Source organism: Oncorhynchus mykiss, chromosome 14 (assembly GCF_057628025.1).
Source record: "Oncorhynchus mykiss isolate SJ-2025 chromosome 14, ASM5762802v1, whole genome shotgun sequence".
Taxonomy (NCBI): Eukaryota; Metazoa; Chordata; class Actinopteri; order Salmoniformes; family Salmonidae; genus Oncorhynchus; species Oncorhynchus mykiss.
This window is the reverse complement of record NC_143035.1, coordinates 20,054,774-20,073,366: the sequence shown is the minus strand read 5'-3', so window position 1 is coordinate 20,073,366 and position 18,593 is coordinate 20,054,774. Positions and strand designations below refer to the sequence as shown.

At 41.1% G+C, this 18,593-nt stretch overlaps 1 protein-coding gene across 6 annotated transcripts; it reads left to right on the top strand.

Annotated features, from left to right (window-relative positions):
• LOC110488956 (protein farnesyltransferase/geranylgeranyltransferase type-1 subunit alpha) lies at positions 1 to 15,675 on the top strand. 6 transcript variants are annotated; one of them, XM_090198554.1, is made up of 10 exons: positions 1 to 140; positions 1,007 to 1,094; positions 1,553 to 1,638; positions 1,844 to 1,958; positions 2,102 to 2,206; positions 2,536 to 2,662; positions 3,943 to 4,091; positions 5,980 to 6,042; positions 7,202 to 7,373; positions 14,938 to 15,675. In XM_090198554.1, exons 2-10 carry the CDS (start codon positions 1,084 to 1,086, stop codon positions 15,115 to 15,117), a joined length of 1,008 nt encoding a protein of 335 aa, XP_090054680.1. In that variant the 5' UTR covers positions 1 to 140; positions 1,007 to 1,083; the 3' UTR covers positions 15,118 to 15,675. The 6 variants fall into 6 exon arrangements, with proteins under 6 accessions (XP_090054680.1, XP_090054681.1, XP_090054679.1 ...); XM_090198555.1 differs by lacking the exon at positions 14,938 to 15,675 and adding an exon at positions 9,642 to 11,822; XM_090198553.1 differs by having other exon boundaries at positions 11 to 332.
• The last annotated feature ends 2,918 nt before the right edge of the window (positions 15,676 to 18,593 follow it).

The following is an 18,593-nucleotide window of genomic DNA, read 5'->3' as shown; positions in this document are numbered from 1 at the left end:
GTAATGTATCATGGGTAAATTGTGACTGACTGACTGACGTCTAAAAATAATGAGTCGTTTATGATGCAATGTTCTTTGTTGATCAGTCAGTCCGCATTCGCCTGCAATGTCGGATCAAGACCTGTCTTTGGTAAACCTGTGTGAGTATGCCACATTCAAAAAAACTGGGAACTCCGACTTCAGTGCGTTCGAGACAATAGGGATCTGAAAAAAAGCGAGCTCCAGACTGAGAAAAATCGGTTCGAACGGTCATCCAACTCGGAATTCCATGTCGGGAACTCGGGCCTCTTCCTAGAGCTTTCCGATCTGAAGATCACTGACGTCCACAGGAGGTTTGTGGCACCCTAATGTGGAATGGTATCAAACACATAGTTTCCAGGTGTTTGATGTTATTTAATTTGTACCGTTACAGCCATTATTATCAGCCCTTCTCCGCTCAGCCGCCTCCTTTGCAACGTCATGATTTGACCTGGTTTTCTTCCGATTTCCCATGCCGCGTTTAAAGCGACTGGGAACTCGTAAAATCTCCAACCTCAGTGCGTTCAAATCAACTCGGAATTCCAGCTCGGGCCTTTTTCTAAATCTCCGACTTTCGGACCTGAAGATCACTGACCTCATTTTTACCAGTTTTGAACGCGGTAGCAGTTGTATTGAAGTACCAATACTTACAAAACAAACCATTTTGAAAACCATTTATTTGATAATGAGCTAACTTATAGCGGACAAACACTCAACGTTTTAAAACTTTCCTCCTTGATATTTCTTCCTCTTTATTTTTCTTATTAATATTAATCAACTATTATCGACCCCTACGCGGATCATACATGCTCCAGTACACTGTACCTTGTAAAACGGTTATCCGAGTTGCACAAAACAGGAAATTACATGAGTGCAACAACACAGAGGTCCGACGTTGCAAATAAGGCAGCACTTGTTCAGCCTGCAACCGAAAGACCAGCTTATGACAGAATGTCAGGCATTGAAGAAACTTCACATGTATCCTCAGAATTGCAGGATGAGAGGAGGAGCGAGGAAGGGGTCGAAGAGGAGCCCGAAATTGACTATGAAAACCCGTTCCGTTATATGTTTTACAGGTAAGCTAGCTAGCTAGTTAGGCTAAGTAGCTAGCTAACGGTAGCTAGAAAGTGATTGCATGTGGTTAGTGATGCCAAATTTAGCCATGCATTCATCACAAGTCGAAGCTGCATAAAGACTGTTTCACATTGCTATCAGAGTGTAACGTTAATTAGCTAGTCAAAGATTGTTCTCTGTGGAGCAATTTGGCTATTTTTCCCAACTCCCTGAGTTGGTTTGAATTTGCTGGCTAGCTACGTTAGCTTGCTCGCCGTGAAAGGGAGATCCGATCGATCTGTAATTGACAGTACTGTTACAATTATAGCTAGATATTAATGTTTTATATTTTGCATTGATTTAAAAGGGATACCTGAACATTTGTCGTAGCCGCATTGGCGGAGAGAACAGTTGCCCCATTCACCAATGTCCCTCTAGCTTTACCCTCTCTCTCTCCCTCCCGCCTCTGCTCATATAAAAGAGACAGAAAAGAATGGGCTGATTTAGAACCTGTTCCACAAGATGATGGTCCCAATCCTGTTGTGAAGATTGCCTACTCTGACAAGTGTAAGATATTAAACTTGGCATATAATTTAGAACCATACATCCATATTGTTTTATGCATATAATCTCATGCATTTAGCCTACCAAATGATTCCGAAGTCCCTTTGAGTAGTTACGATTCATGTCAAAATTATTTCACTTTGCATCAGAAACTTTTCATTTCACACGTACCCCATGCAACCAAACATGTCACTTTTGTCTCCAATAGTCACAGACGTGTATGACTATTTCCGAGCGTTATTGAAGAATGATGAAAAAAGCGACAGGGCATTCACGCTGACGGCTGAAGCTATTGAACTGAATGCTGCAAATTACACTGTATGGTAAGCCAATGTTATTATCATTTATGAACACAACAACAGTAGAATATCAATAGTTTTACTTGGTATAACCCTCTCTTTGAAAATGACAAGTGCAAGACCCTAAAGAAAGGGTGTACTCTTTCTCTGTGTGTCTGTGTGTGAAGGCACTACCGGCGAGTGTTACTGCAGGCCCTGGAGAAGGACCTGAGAGAGGAGATGAGGTACATTACGGCCATCATTGAGGACCAGCCCAAAAACTACCAAGTCTGGTGAGCTCTTCCAATCTAAATTTGTGTCACTATCCCAGTATCACAATCTAACAATACTAAATTTGACATGGCAAAAAGCAAACATGGAGCAGACTAACACTATAATCCTTTAAGAACCTACTTTATGTAAAATATTGTGTGCTGTACTTTGGAAAATTAGCATGTGACTGGATGACATCATCAGGCTGTTTGTCTCCAACATTTGCTTTTGAGCATATAGATACATTTTCCTTCTCAATAAGTTGAACAATAAACGTGTTCTTCTGTTACACAAAGACTTGTGTAGAACCATAGAATGTGTGTCAATAACCGTCTTCTTCTTATCCTAGGCACCATAGACGTATGGTGGTGGAGTGGCTGAACGACCCCTCGGAAGAACTGGAGTTCATTGCAGAGATCCTAAGTCAGGATGCTAAGAACTACCACGCCTGGCAGCACAGACAGTGGGTCCTCAAGGTAGGAGCCTCAACAACCAGGTTGTGTTTCTAACTCATGGTGAATTGTTAGCTGTGTGCTAGTAGCGGCCATGGTGCAAGTGACATCTCCTGCCCTGACACATAGAATTGCTGTTGTTCCGGACCAAGTGACGTCTCCTTTCCTGAGACATAGAATTACTGTTGTCCTGGACCAAGTGACACCTCCTGCCCTGACACATAGAATTACTATTGTCCTGGACCAAGTGACATCTCCTCACCCTCACCTTGGCTTTTATGGGTCAGTGGTATTGACGGTGCTTATTGAGTAGGAAGTGTTCCTGTGCAGTGTGTCTCTGGATAAGCCCAGTTTGGGACAGGGACTAGAACTACTCTGTTACACATTCACAATCACATATCTTCTTATGAAATGGAGAGTATATGGCTGCCTTTGGAGAATGCAAATATTCTATTGCTATCAGAAAGGGTCAAATGACAATCTGTTGCTAGTAGAAAGGGTAAAATAATCTATTGCTAGTAGAAAGGGTCAAATCTATTGCTATCAGAACGGGTCAAATAACAATGTATAGCCATCAGAAATTGTCAAATAACAATCTATTGCTAGTAGAACGGGTGGTGCCAAAGATTTCCTCTCTGTGTCTCTGATTGGAATGATAAGCTGACACTTCTGCTAGACGAGCAAAGCGATGAACCCAGTTTCGGTTGTCCCTTTCCTTTCATTCTCTCACTCCACTTATTACAGTAGTGTTGCATGATTTGCGGTCAAACTGCAAAAGCATTGTGAATGTAGCCTACCTAAGACTCAATGGCCCAATTTTGAAAATGTTATCAGCTCCAGATTTGTGTTAATGAAACCAAATGGCCTTGATTTGCATAATTTATTTTCACATGTCTATGCAAATGAAGTGACATTTGCATTCTGCCTCTGAACAGACCTCCTGTGGCTCTCTGAAATGGGCTGCATTGATCATGACTGTGCAGTTTTGTTGTCCTTGTTATGTGTGATTGAATCACTGTATAGTCTTGGAAAGTATCTAGTAGCGGATGGATCAGAAGTGTCTCTAGGATATCAGCATGAAGGGAGATTTCTGAACCAGAAAATCCTTTATCTGCAGTGCATATTAATCAGTGGTCACATGCCATTGGAATACTGTATAGCAATGACAATGGTGTGTTTGTCTCTGTCATTACTAAATGTGTGTCTGGTCTAAATACTGTGTGTGTATCTGGACTAAATACTGTAAGTGTGTCGACTAAAGTGTATGGCGTGTCAGTACTAAATAGGTGTGTATTGTTCTCCAGGAGTACAAGCTGTGGGACAGTGAGCTGGAGTATGTGGAGCAGTTGTTGGAGGAGGATGTGAGGAACAACTCTGCATGGAACCAGAGGCACTACGTCATCTCCCACACAACAGGCTACTCAGACCCATCCATACTCAACAGAGAAGTACAGTATGTACCTGCTCTCCCTACATACCATATCTCATGTCGGCCCCACACCTTACTACTCTTGAGTAGAAACTGAAAATGGGAAAGAAACAACCTCCTACCCACCAGACACTTAATCCTCCTAGCCCCTACCCACCAGACACTTCATCCTCCTAGCCCCTACTCACCAGACACTTCATCATAGACACTTCATAAACTCAGCAAAACAAGGAATGTCCTCTCACTGTCAACTGCGTTTATTTTCAGCAACTTAACACGTGTAAATATTTGTATGAGCATAACATGATTCAATAACTGAGACATAAACTGAACAAGTTCCACAGACATGTGACTAACAGAAATGGAATAATGTGTCCCTGAACAAAGGAGGGGTCAAAATCAAAAGTAACAGTCAGTATCTGGTGTGGCCACCAGCTGCATTAAGTCCTGCAATGCATCTCCTCCTCATGAACTGAACCAGATTTGCCAGTTCTTGTTGTGAGATGTTACCCCACTCTTCCACCAAGGCACCTGCAAGTTCCCAGACATTTCTGGGGGCGGATGCCCCTAGCCCTCACCCTCCGATCCAACAGTTCCCAGACGTGCTCAATGGGATTGAGATCCGGGCTCTTCGCTGGCCATGGCAGACCACTGGCATTCCTGTCGTGCAGAAAATCACGCACAGAACGAGTAGTATTGCAGATGGCATTGTCATGCTGGAGGGTCATTTCAGGATGAGCCTGCAGGAAAGGTACCAGATGTCTTCCCTGTAACGCACAGCGTTGAGATTGCTTGCAATGACAACAAGCTCAGTCCGGTGATGCTGTGACACACCGCCCCAGACCATGACGGACCCTCCACCTCCAAATCGATCCTGCTCCAGAGTACAGGCCTCGGTGTAATACTCATTCCTTCAATGATAAACACGAATCCGACCATCACCCCTGGTGAGACAAATCCGTGACTCGTCAGTGAAGAGCACTTCTTGTCAGTCCTGTCTGGTCCAGCGACGGTGGGTTTGTGCCCATAGGTGACATTGTTGCCGGTGATGTAAGGCAGGGCCTCACCAGACAACAGGCCTATAAGCCCTCATTCCAGTCTCTCTCAGCCTATTGCAGACAGTTTGAGCACTGATGGAGGGATTGTGCATTCGTGGTGCAACTTGGGCAGTTGTTGTTGCCATCCTGTACCTGTCCCGCAGGTGTGATGTACCGATCCTGTGCAGGTGTTGTTACACGTGGTCTGCCACTGCGAGGACGATCCGCTGTCTGTCCTGTCTCCCTGTAGCGGCGTCTCACAGTACGGACATTGCAATTTATTTCCCTGGCCACATCTGCAGTCCTCATGCTTCCTTGCAGCATGCCTAAGGCACGTTCACGCAGATGAGCAGGGACACTGGGCATCTTTCTTCTGGTGTTTTTCAGAGTCAGTAGAAAGGCCTCTTTAGTGTCCTAAGTTTTCATAACTGTGACCTTAGTTGTCTACCGTCTGTAAGCTGTTAGTGTCTTAACAACCGTTCCACAGGTGCATGTTCATTAATTGTTTATGGTTCATTGAACAAGCATGGGAAACAGTGTTTAAACCCTTTACAATAAAGATCTGTAAAGTTTTTTGGGATTTTTATGAATTCTTTGAAAGACAGGGTCCTGAAAAAGGGACATTTCTTTTTTTGCTGAGTTCATATCTGAAAGAATGTGATCCGTATGAGCATCATAATAGTAGCTCCACCTTGCCCTCTGATAGGCTAGATGGGTCTTCCAGCATTACACCTATCTAGTTGTTTTGGATCTCCTTGGTTACGGGATTTTATTTATTTTAATGGGGGTAGGGCTCTTTTCTGGACTGGACAGAGATTTCCAGTGTCCTACATCAGACACATCTGATAAATGTGTTTTCCTTTGTCTTTTTTAAGGTACAGTCTCAAACAGATCAAGAAGGCTCCCCACAATGAAAGTGTGTGGAACTATTTGAAAGGGTAGGTATCATACAGGATTCATTCAGTAGGGAATTAAATAATACTTAAAGGGATACATAGGGATTTAGGACATTTGTATGTCTCTGCATCAAGTATGGAGGTAGTTTCGTGAGCCAATGCTAACTAGTGTTAGCACAATGACGAAGTCTATGGCATCTACTAGCATGCTAGCAGTTACCATGGACTTCCAGTCACTGCGCTAACGCTAATTAGCAACTTCCTTCAAACTGCACACATGGACATAAATGGTACCCAGAAGTTCATCTACACTGAAGTACTGTAGATAGTGCCTCATTGCCAAAATTCTTAAGTATTCATATTTAAGGTTCAATGCAGCTGTTTTTATCTGATATTCAGATAAAATCAGCTGCATTGGACCTTAAATATGAATACTTAAGAATTTTGGCAAGAATTTTGGCAATGAGGCACTATCTACAGTACTTCAGAGTGTAGATGAACTCCTGGGTACCATTTATGTCCATGTGTGCAGTTTGAAGGAAGTTGCTAATTAGCGTTATTGCAGTGACTGGAAGTCCATCGTAACTGCTAGCATGCTAGTAGATGCCATAGACTTTGTCATTGTGCTAACACTAGTTAGCATTGGGTAACGATTAAGTACCTTGCTGTGATTGTTTTTCCATTAAAATGGTCAAAAAGAAACACATATATTCTTATCAAAGAGTAATTTTTCAAGCAAGAATTTTGGTAGGACTGGTCTGAGTGGAGAGGGGAAACCTGAAAACGAGCTGTTATTGGCAGAGAGGTTTGGAACTCTTTCTTATTGGTCTATTAATTCATTTACCGCCTGGTGATGTAACTAGGCAGGACAAAACCTCATCCCACCAAAACAGGCTGACATTTCAGGCAGTCTTTTTAAACCACTCTTACACTAACAAGGACATTATCATGATTTTCAATAGTATGGAAATATGTATAAAACACTGTTAAATGAAGTTTTTTACTGCACTGGGTCTTTAATTTGTGAGTCTACAACATAATGAATGGCTAATAATAATAATTTACTTATCTTGCAGTTTCTATCCTCCACCAGCAGATGTCAGAAGTCACAATGTTTAGTGTAGGAGCTCTGAATTGGGATACTGCTTCTGTAGAGTTGGCTGAAGCTTTTCACACCCCTCTCCTCCTCCTTTTCCCCCAGGATTCTGCAGGACCGGGGCCTGTCGTCCCACCCGGGTCTCCTGGAGCAGATCCTGGAGCTCAAGGAGACCCACTGCTCGCCCTACCTGCTGGGCTTCCTGGTGGACATCTACGAGGACTCCCTGGAGAACACCTCAGGAGACCAGGTGGAGGTCCTTAGCAAGGCCCTGGAGGTGAGCAGCACTGGGACCTATTGGACTTAAAGGGATAGTTCAGCCCAAATGTATGGGAAAATAGGCATAATCTAATTTCACATTTGGGATTACTTTATAGTAGTGATATGCATATAAAATCAAATACAATTGTATTTGCCGAATACAACCGTGAAATGCTTATGTACAAGCCCTTAACCACCAATGCAGTTTTAAGACAGACAAATAAGAGTTAAGAAAAGATTCACTAAATAAATGAAAGTTAAAAAAAAAAATATATATATATATAATATAATTACACAAAATAATAATGAGGCTATATATACAGGGGGTACCGAGTCAATGTGCGTTGGAGTCATAGGTTGGAGTCATTAAACCTAGGTTTTCAACCACTCCACAAATTTCTTGTTAACAAACTATAGTTTTGGCAAGTCTGTTAGGACATCTACTTTGTGCATGATACAAGTAATTTTTCCAACAATTGTTTACGGACAGATTATTTCACTTATAATTCACTGTATCACAATTCCAGTGGGTCAGAAGTTTACATACACTAAGTTGACTGTGCCTTTAAACAGCTTGGAAAATTCCAGAAAATGATGTCATGGCTTTAGAAGATTCTGATAGGCTAATTGACATCATTTGAGTCAATTGGAGGTGTACCTGTGGATGTATTTCAAGGCCTACCTTCAAACTCAGTGCTTCTTTGCTTGACATCATGGGAAAATCAAAAGAAATGAGCGAAACCAACAGAAAAAAGCCAGACTACAGTTTGCAATTGCACATGGGGACAAAGATCATACTTTTTGGAGAAATGTCCTCGGGTCTGATGAAACAAAAGTAGAACTGTTTGGCCATAATGACCATTGTTATATTTGGAGGGGAAAGGGGGAGGCTTGCAAGCCGAAGAACACCCTCCCAACCGTGAAGTACGGGGGTGGCAGCATCATGTTGTGGGAGTGCTTTGCTGCAGGAGGGACTGGTGCACTTCACAAAATAGATGGCATCATGAGGCAGGGAAATTGTGGATATATTGAAGCAACATCTCAAGACGTTAGTTAAAGCTTGGTCGCAAATGGGTCTTCCAAATGTACAATGACCCCAAGCATGCTTCCAAAGTTGTGGTAAAAGGGTTTGACGACAAGAAAGTAATGGTATTGGAGTGGCCATCACAAAGCCCTGATCTCAACCCTATAGAAAATTTGTGGGCGGAACAGAAAAAGCGTGTGCGAGCAAGGAGGGCTACAAACCTGACTCAGTTACACCAGCTCTGTCAGGAGGAATGGGCCAAAATTCACCCATAAACTAATTTAGAGACAGATGGTGGCAGAAGTAGGATTTAGTTGTGCACTCGGATGAAAGGGGTCTTTCGATCACTGTTTCTCAATCCATTTCCTGGAGGAACCGAAGGGAGTGCATATTTTTATTCTAGCCCAGCAGTAGCACACTTGATTCAACTAAACACCAAGCTTTGATGAGTTGAAATGTGCTAGTGCTCTGCCTGAACAGATTGTGAAACTGGTGTAGATGCTGAGGAACTTTGCAACAATGTGCAGAGAATGAAAATAGTGTTCTACCATAGCTGGGACGTCTCCTTTCTTAGTACATTTCCAGTATAAAACATTGACTCCGAGTCAATCAGTGTATACCAGCCCTCGCACCAACAGTTCAAGGCTGAGGAAAAAGGGTAAATCAGTAGGAATTATTCAACGAGTCCGCGTGTCGGATTTGAAAACTCTTTCGCCTATCGCGGCGGATGTCTTACGTGCTTTTCCAAGCCTCCAATGTCTACCTGGCAGTTTGAATGACAGCTGGTATGCTGCCTCTGTATTGGGGAACCCAATGCTCGGGTGTGTGTATCGGAGTTAATTAGGTTTCTTGGGAGTTTTTTTTTCTTTTTCTGCTGTTTTCAATAGGCATTGGCTCATTCAGAAAGTCACTGCAGGAGCTCTTATACTTATTTTAGTTCCGTCTACTCGGAAATGCATGCAGCAGGACGGGATTGCTTTCAGTTGGTTGTTGAGAATGTGATTTGTATTTTTCCTCTATTTACTTTTTTAAAAATTAATGTTTCTCGATGCTAGTGCCACCTCGAGAGATGTCAATGTACAGGTAACTGCTAAAATAATGGAACCGCTTGAGTAAATGAGGGATACAAAGTATATTGAAAGCAGGTGCCTCCACATAGGAGTGGTTTCTTTAGCATCCCATCATGACCTTAAGCATGTATAAAAATGCTGGGCAGGCCATTATTTTTGACATATAAGATGACAGTGTTCTCATCCACAGGGCAACTGAATGGTTTGATGAGCATGAAAATGAAATGCCATGGCCATCTCAGTCACCAGATCTCAACACTTATGGGAAATTCTGGAGCGGTGCCTGAGACCATTTGTCACCACCACCAACAAAACACCAAATTATGGAATTTCTCATGGAAGAATGGTGTTGCATCCCTCCAGACTTCCAGACACTTGTAGAATCTATGCCAAGGTGCATTGAAGCTGTTCTGGCTCGTGGGGGCCCAGCACCCTATTAAGAGATGTTATGTTAGTGTTTCCTTAGTTTTGGCAGTTACCTGTATGTTGAGTAGCCATTAGCCAACTAATTCACCACCAGTACTCCTGCCGTGGCTGTGTTAGCTGTGGTAATGGATACAATATAAATAATGACCAGGTCATTTGATTTGCACATAATCAAACAAGCAAGTTTTTTTTTTATTATTGTTTTTATAGGTGGTAGATCAGCTTTAATGTTGCAAATACTGTAGATTGATAGAAGCTACAATGTAATTGTCTGCATCATTTAAAATCCCCCATATATATTTTTTTGTAGATACATAGTGCATTCGGAAAGTATTCAGATCCCTTGACTTTTTCCACATTTTGATACGTTACAGCCTTAATCTAAAATTGATTAAATCGTTTTTTTCCTCATCAATCTGCACACAATACCACATAATGACAAAGCAAAAACAGGTTTTTGTTTTTTTGTGCAAAAAATCTAAATGAAATCAGTTACATAAGTATTCAGACCCTTTACTCAGTACATTGTTGAAGAACCTTTGGCAGCAATTACAGCCTTGAGTCTTCTTGAGTATGACGTTACAAGCTTGGCACACCTGTATTTGGGGAGTTTCTCCCATTCTTCTCTGCAGAGCCTCTCAAGCTCTGACAGGTTGGATGGGAGCGTCGCTGCACAGCTATTTTCAGGTCTCTCCAGAGATGTTCAATCTGGTTCAAGTACGGGCTCAGGCTGGGCCACTCAAGGACATTCAGAGACTTTTCCCGAAGCCATGCCTGCATTGTCTTGGCTGTGTGCTTAGGGTCGTTGTCCTGTTGGAAGGTGAAACTTCTCCCCAGTCTGACAACCTGCTCCAGAGCGCTCAGGACTTCATCAAGGATCTCTGTACTTTGCTCCATTCATCTTTGCCTCGATCCTGCCTCGTCTCCCAGTCCCTGCTGCTGAAAAACATCCCCACAGCATAATGGTGCTAGGTTTCCTCCAGACTTGACACTTGGCAGTCAGGCCAAAGAGTTCAATCTTTGTTGTTTCATCAGACCAGAGAATCTTGTTTGTCATGGTTTGAGACTCCTTTAGGTGCCTTTTGGCAATCTCAAAGCGTGCTGTCGTGCCTTTTACTGAGGAGTGGTTTCAATCTGCCCACTCTACAATAAAGGCCTGGTGGAGTGCTGCAGAGATGGTTGTCCTTCTGGAAGGTTCCCCCATCTCCACAGAAGGACTTGCAGACCGTTTAATTTTTAATACATTTGCAAAGATTTCTAAACCTGTTTTTTTTTTGTCATCATGGGGTTTTGTGTTTAGATGGATGAGGGGGAAAAATCTATTCCATAAATGTTAGAATGTCTGTAATGTAATAAAATGTGGAAAAAGTCAAAGGGTCTGAATAATTCCCAAATGCACTGTATAACATTCTATTGCTTGCAAGAATTAAAAAATAAAAAAAATTATTGAAAAATGTAACGTTTTTTTAAAATCCGGCATTGTTTTGTGTATCAGTTTTATAAACCATGTACCATGGAATCGGTATATCGTAAATCGCTTCACAGCTATTTTGCAATCTACATGGCACAGCTGTCAATTTTTTGGTCCTTTAAATGAAACTGATATACTTTTTTATTTATGACAATTTTCTTTAACCAATTTTGGTCTTTAATGCAGGGCAGACAGACAACTTCCTTACTTTCCCCCCCTTCCACTTGCCTCATCCATTTTTGCGGCAATTGTTGACATTTTGGGTAGAGCAGACATTTCCATATGTTTCCATTAGCTGCATGTGTGACAACTCCACCAGTCCTATTTATGACATAATTTAAAAGGATTATACTCATACTAGTTTTTATTCCAAAAATGCTTTTTTAATCAATTAGTGTATTTTGTGTTTTAACTGTAATATTAGTATTTTTTTGTTCTGTCTTTTCTGGTGGATTAAACTGAAATTGCAACAAACTTTATGGTTTGTTATATGTATGTGTATATATATATATATATTTCTGAGATTTTCATTTTCAAATAAGAGTGAGAGGTTGTAATCAGAATGAATTTAATATGTAATCATTTCTGCCTTCTGAATTCATATTCATTATATAAATAGGCTCCTTTGCATTTTGTCTGGCTTACCGTTCCATATAATATAGTTTCTTAGCTAGGTGTAGGCAAGGCCATAAGCAAATAGGTAAACTGGCACATGACTAGAATTAATCAGGGGGATTTCTCTACAAATAGACAGGTATTTTCCTTTTCATGGTAGCAATATTTTCTTTTTTTTGCTAACTTTCTATTCAAATGTATTTTAGTGAGAGGATGTATTTCTTTCAGGATATGAATACCGAGGATGTCCACATCAGTCCGATTATTTTATTGTTAAACTACACGGAAATATAAAATGTTTTTTTTGTTTTGTTTTTTCTCCTGATGCAATACGTACATTTATCATAATTTGGTTGTAATCCAGAGGTTAGAAAAAGTATGTAGATCATCTGAGGCTGTGGAGGGATCCAAATTGTGGATTTAAAAGAACATGAATCATCAGTGTACAATGACACCTGTTTTTCACAGGGATGTAAAACTAGTCACCTTTTGGCGAAATTGTCCGTTTTGAATCCAAAATATGTGACCTACATGAATCGTGTAGATCCGATGAAAAAAGTTTGGGGAGGGGGGGCTTTGGATCACTACTATCTGTAAGCGTTTGGATGCGCGTTTGGAGCAATACTGACTGTGACCAAGGCTCAGCCAATCGTTCACATAACAATAGAATGCAGCACGCGATTGAAGAGATTTGCTAGTTACAGATTCAGCGAGGTCTCTGGAAAGACAGCAGTAGGGTGCAAAGGCAGTTTGTTAGTTACAGCAGCGCGTCCCTAAACGATAACGGAAGAGTTAGATGAGAAAGAAGCCTGACCACGAATGGGGGTGCGAATATGACGGTGCGTACCGTCAACTGTAACCGAAAAACAACTGCCATTTGTAAAGTTTGAGGTGAGGGAGAAAGTGTTGTTAGCGTTAAGTATCTCGCTATAGTAGCTGGATCTAATTCTCCATTAGCTAGCCAGATAAATGTTGAGCAACATTAGCCAATTCAGCTGATCAAATTATTGAATTTGTGTGAAAATTAGCTGGCTAATGAAGTCAGACAGCTAGCTTGCGAACGTTACAACATCAAATGAGCTAACGTTTGTAACCTAACCAATTCGCTATAGTATTAACTGGTATACAATTCTTGCCGTTTCTCAAGTTTTAACGCGTTAGTTGTTTAATGGACCCTGGCAATCTGTGTGAAATGTGAACTAGCTAAGGAACCAACTATATATGTGAACTAATGTTTTTCCTGTACAGTATGTGGTCAATTTTCAGAATGAGAGAATTAGGTGAAAATGAGGCGTTCCTTGTTAAACAAGTGGATTCAGGGATCAAGTGTAGCTGGAGCTGGGCCTGACTTATGCTGTAGGCCAATAGAGGTGACGGAAACAGGCCACACGCTTTCCCTCTTTCAATACAGGGAATTAAAAAGGGGTATGACAGGTGTACTCTCTGCCTGAAAGAGATCAATTATGCCAACAAAGGGTATCATGCTCTGCTGGCACATTGTAGAACCGATGTCCACAGGCAGAAAGTGAACAATGTAGCCCAAATATATTGCTTTTGTTGTGTTGAACTTGACAGTAACCCTTTTGTTGTGTTGAACTTGACAGTAACACTTTTGTTGTGTTGAACTTGACAGTAACCCTTTTGTTGTGTTGAACTTGACAGTAACCCTTTTGTTGTGTTGAACTTGACAGTAACCCCTTTGTTGTGTTGAACTTGACAGTAACCCTTTTGTTGTGTTGAACTTGACAGTAACCCTTTTGTTGTGTTGAACTTGACAGTAACCCTTTTGTTGTGTTGAACTTGACAGTAACCCTTTTGTTGTGTTGAACTTGACAGTAACACTTTTGTTGTGTTGAACTTGACAGTAACACTTTTGTTGTGTTGAACTTGATAGTAACACTTTTGTGTTGAACTTGATAGTAACACTTTTGTTGTGTTGAACTTGATAGTAACACTTTTGTTGTGTTGAACTTGACAGTAACCCTTTTGTGTGAGTGAGGGGGGATTATTAAATGTTTTACTCAGTTCATGTTATTTTTAAACACATGTAGCCTTGTGCACTAGATCAATGTCTACTATAGTGACCACTATAATAGAGCAAAAATAGAATGCCTGTTTGTGCAATATTTAAATGTGTGTGTGTGTGGTCACAAGCATTCTATTATAAAGACTGCAATATTATTATTTTTTTTCTTTTTCTCAAGACTTGAGTGTCATTTGTAGGAAAGTCTAGGCAACGAATAACATTGGATTGCTTTCCTTACATTTTTTTTTTTAGCTTTGAGTTAGGTTCACACTAACTTTATTTTACACACAGACTGATCATGTAGATCATATTCTTTGTTGTTTTAATTAGTTAACCAGCGTTCCCCCCTAGCAGGGATTTGTTTAGCATGTTTCAGTGAGAAAAAAAGAACGTCACCTTTTTGGGCCCACACCAGTTTGCATCCCTGTTTTAAGCCCTGGATTTCTAACCTCTTGATATTATTGTTGGATCTGATTTTAATAGCTAACATTTCGATGGCCATAATAAATAGATATGCCGATAGTTGACAGTTTAATACTTTCTGAGAAGCAGCCATTTATTTAATATTTTACACCTGGGGTTACTATACATAACTTTAACCTATTGTATAAGAAATTGAAATATTCCAGGCATTTATAAATACATTTCAGTTGTACTTTATCAAAATATTTAACAAGCAAGTATTAGCAAATCAGTGCAAAGTTCAAAACACATGGGTTGCAAGAGAGTGCAAACCCCCCCCCCCCAGGTGAGCAACATACACCTGACACAGCATTATCTTGACACAGCATTATCTTACCACATCAGTTCTTTCTGCTGTGTTGTGTAAATGGATCTCTTGTCCACTCGGTCCGTCTCTCGTGTTTTGCCCCTTCAACCCTTTAATCCTGCTATAACTCTAACCCTCTCCGTCTCTCTCCATCCCGATCCCTCCTGTCCTCCCGCAAGCTCTGTGAGCTCCTGGCCCAGGAGAAGGACACCATCCGGAGGGAGTACTGGAGCTACGTAGGCCGCTCCCTGCAGATGAAATACTGCTCTGATGACCCCTCTACCACCAGCAGCGCCCCAGAAACTGACCGAGGATCAGCCTCAGTCTCCGTTCACCAGGAGACCACCTGCAATAGCTAAAAGAAGACATAGAACCCAATGGGAGTCGAGGGAGCAACCACTTTTATTCAGTCTGCGTTTGTTTGGCAATAGTGCAGCATTACCACATTGGTTAAATAAAATACAAAGAGAAATAACAACAGAAACACTAAGCTACTGTAAAAGAGAACTCACTGCAGATAAGTATTATGACTTAGGATAGAAGATATGAATGCCTGCTGTCATTGTCATGTATTAAGGTTTATAGCCATAGGTGAGCTAGTTTGGATGTTGAAGACTTGAGTGTGTGCTAACCAAGAGTCTTATTGCTGTGAATGTTGGCTTTCAGATCATACTGTATCTAGAGTAATTATGCTTTTTTTGGGATTTCTTCTGCTGCGCAGTACACAGGGATATTTGTATATGACACTGTAGCTAAGAAGATGTTGCTTCTTGCCTAAAAGCCCTTAAAACATCTCTGTGTAGATAGATACATATTGCTGTCGTTGCCAAAACACTGTATAACCAAACTCGGCATTGCTGTAGGCTACAGAGTCTTTTGTACACTATAACTAATTATATGGTTATTCTAAACTGGAAGTTCTGCCCTTGTCTGTTTTCTCTCTCGATTACGTACCCACCTTTCACCTTTTTTTTCCCCCCCTACTGAGCCATTTTTGTCTGCACTACTGGGCATAATGGGCCTGTGTTTGAGTTCATACAGTAATTGTCTCATCTGGATTCGGTCCCACTAACGAGCGAGCAAAATGAATATAACACATCTGCTCATTGAACAAGCATTTCACCCTATTAGCAGTTAGCTGATGAGCTAAACTACATTTACCAGGGATTTTTGGGGGGTCATGTAGAAATTATACATCGAAAGCACGACCCAATCGCAATGGCTTTCCCCTTATGTTGAAACTAGAAAATCTTGACTGTAATTTATATCTGAGGTTAGGAGGGGAAAAGGCATATCTTAAATCACGGGACTAAAAGAGTAATTACAATGAAAAGGAGCAGCATGAAAGTCCCATACTAGGAATGAAACCATAACGATGTGTGCTGTAAGTACAACATTAACTTTCCAGTATGCCTGCATTGCAAATTAGTATGTATTTTAATGCAGACATTTCTCAAGACTGAAACAAGCTATTTTTTTAGTCAGGATCATGTATGACAAGTCTTCCAGAACAATACATTATAATCATATAATAATGCATTACACCAGTTGGCTTCAAAATACTACGCACATCAGTTGTCAATTCTGTAATTCCTCCCAGTCACATCAGTATTTAAGGGCATTAATAAATTGGGCAGAATGTAATCAGACCTCATAGATGCTGGACTGTCCAGAGAGAGGCCAGCCAGACGGCCTAGAGTCCGTTAGCACACGCCACGCTAATTAGCAGCATTATAGGCCTAGCGTCAGTCGGAACACGCCACGCTCATGAGCAGGATTATAGGCCTAGTGTATGTTAGCACAAACCATGCTCATTAGAGGGATTGTAGGACTAGTGTCCGTGAGCACACGCCACGCTCATTAGCAGGATTATAGGCTATGTGTGATTACTGCACCGATCGCTCCCACGAGTGCCCTGATTGCATCATAATCACAATGTAATGGCTGCCTGCCAGGGGGCATTGATAGGCTGGGCACGCAGGCGGGGGGTGCAGCAGTTGGGGGGAGGTGGAAATGAAATCTGTGTGTGTGTTTAAGGGCCCGATTCTGACCAAAGTTAAGCGAGCATATATTGAATATAATTCCCTTTTCTCTCTGCGTATTTAAACATGAGAATAGCATGCTATTTGTTCGGGTGGAATGAAGGTGCGGCAGAGATGTCTACAGATAAGACGTGTCCTTTTTATAACTTTTTTTTTTACCCCTTTTTCTCACCAATTTTGTGATATCCAATTGGTAGTTACAGTCTTGTCCAATCGCTGCAACTCCCTTACGGCCTCGGGAGAGGCGAAGGTTGAGAGCCATGCGTCCTCTGAAACACGACACTGCCAAGGCGCACTGCTTCTTGACACACTGCTCGCTTAACCCATAAGCCAGCTGCACCAATGTGTCAGAGAAAACACCATACAACTGGCGACCAAAGTCAGCTTGCAGGAGATAAGTGGTGTTCTGACCTTGACTTAATTCCCTTATAATTCCACCACCTTTATGTGTGAGGAAACCTGGAATAAGGTCTAGCGAACCTACCGATTCCAAATAGAAAAAGCAAATACTGCATTTTTTCATATAAAAATAACACCCTTCTCCATGCACTGTAATTTACAACTTGATACGAGCTATTAATAATAGCTAGGTAAATTAGTAATTCATTTGGATAAGGGAGTTGTAAATATAAGTGACACCAGTTTTGGATCTATTTTACCTTATAATCGCTGGAGACAAATGCGAAACCAGTCATATGGCAGTAATATGAAGCATATCAACTTTCCACCAGTAAAATGTATGCTGTGCCATTATGCAGAATTTTTATTGTGTAGTCTTTTAACTAACCGTCTGTAGCTCAGGCCGTGAAGCAAGGATATGCATATTCTTGATTCCATTTGAAAGGAAACACTTAACGTTTGTGGAAATATGAAATTAATGTAGGAGAATATAACACATTCAATCTGGTAAAAGATAATACAAAGAAAAAAACATGCATCTTTGAAATGCAAGAGAAAGGTCCAAATGTATTATTCCAGATTCGGCGCAATTTCGATTTTGACCCCTAGATGGCAGCAGTGTATGTGCAAAGTTTTAGACTGATAAAATGAACCGTTGCATTTATGTTCAAAATGTTGTATCAAGTCTGGCCAAATGTGCCTAATTGGTTTATTGATACATTTTCAAGTTCATAACTGTGCACTCGCCTCAAAACAATAGCATGGTATTATTTCACTGTAATAGCTACTGTAAATTGGGCATTGCAGTTAGATTAACAAGAATTTAAGCTTTCTGCCCATATCAGATATGTCTTGTTACTTACAACCTCCTACTAATCACATTAGCCTACGTTAGCTCAGCTGTCCCAGGGGGCTGCTGAGCAAACTCATGTTCAACAGTTTTCCGCGTGTATCACATGGACCAGCATCACTGTGGAACGCTTTTGACACCTTGTAGAGTCCATGCCCGACAAATTGAGTCTGTTCTGAGGGCAAAAGCGGGTGCAACTGAATATTAGGAAGGTGTTCCTAATGTTTAGTTCACTCAGTATTTAGATAGCTTTCTTTGATCCCTAATATTCTGAACCCATTCTTTCAATATATTCTAGTGAGTCTGTGGACAGAATTCTAACTAGAAGGTACAGCATATTTAAAGGGATGGCTTAAAATAAATGTACTGAAATCCCTATTGAATGAAAACTCCACCAAACTATCTGTTGGCCAATAAGTGGGACGATTTCCAGCGGTTGAATGAAATGTATTCAGAGCGTGTAAAGAAGCCACACCTGCAGAGCGTATTACACGACTGAATAAGGTAAGACTAAATACTGAGAAGTGCGTAGGAAAGACATGTG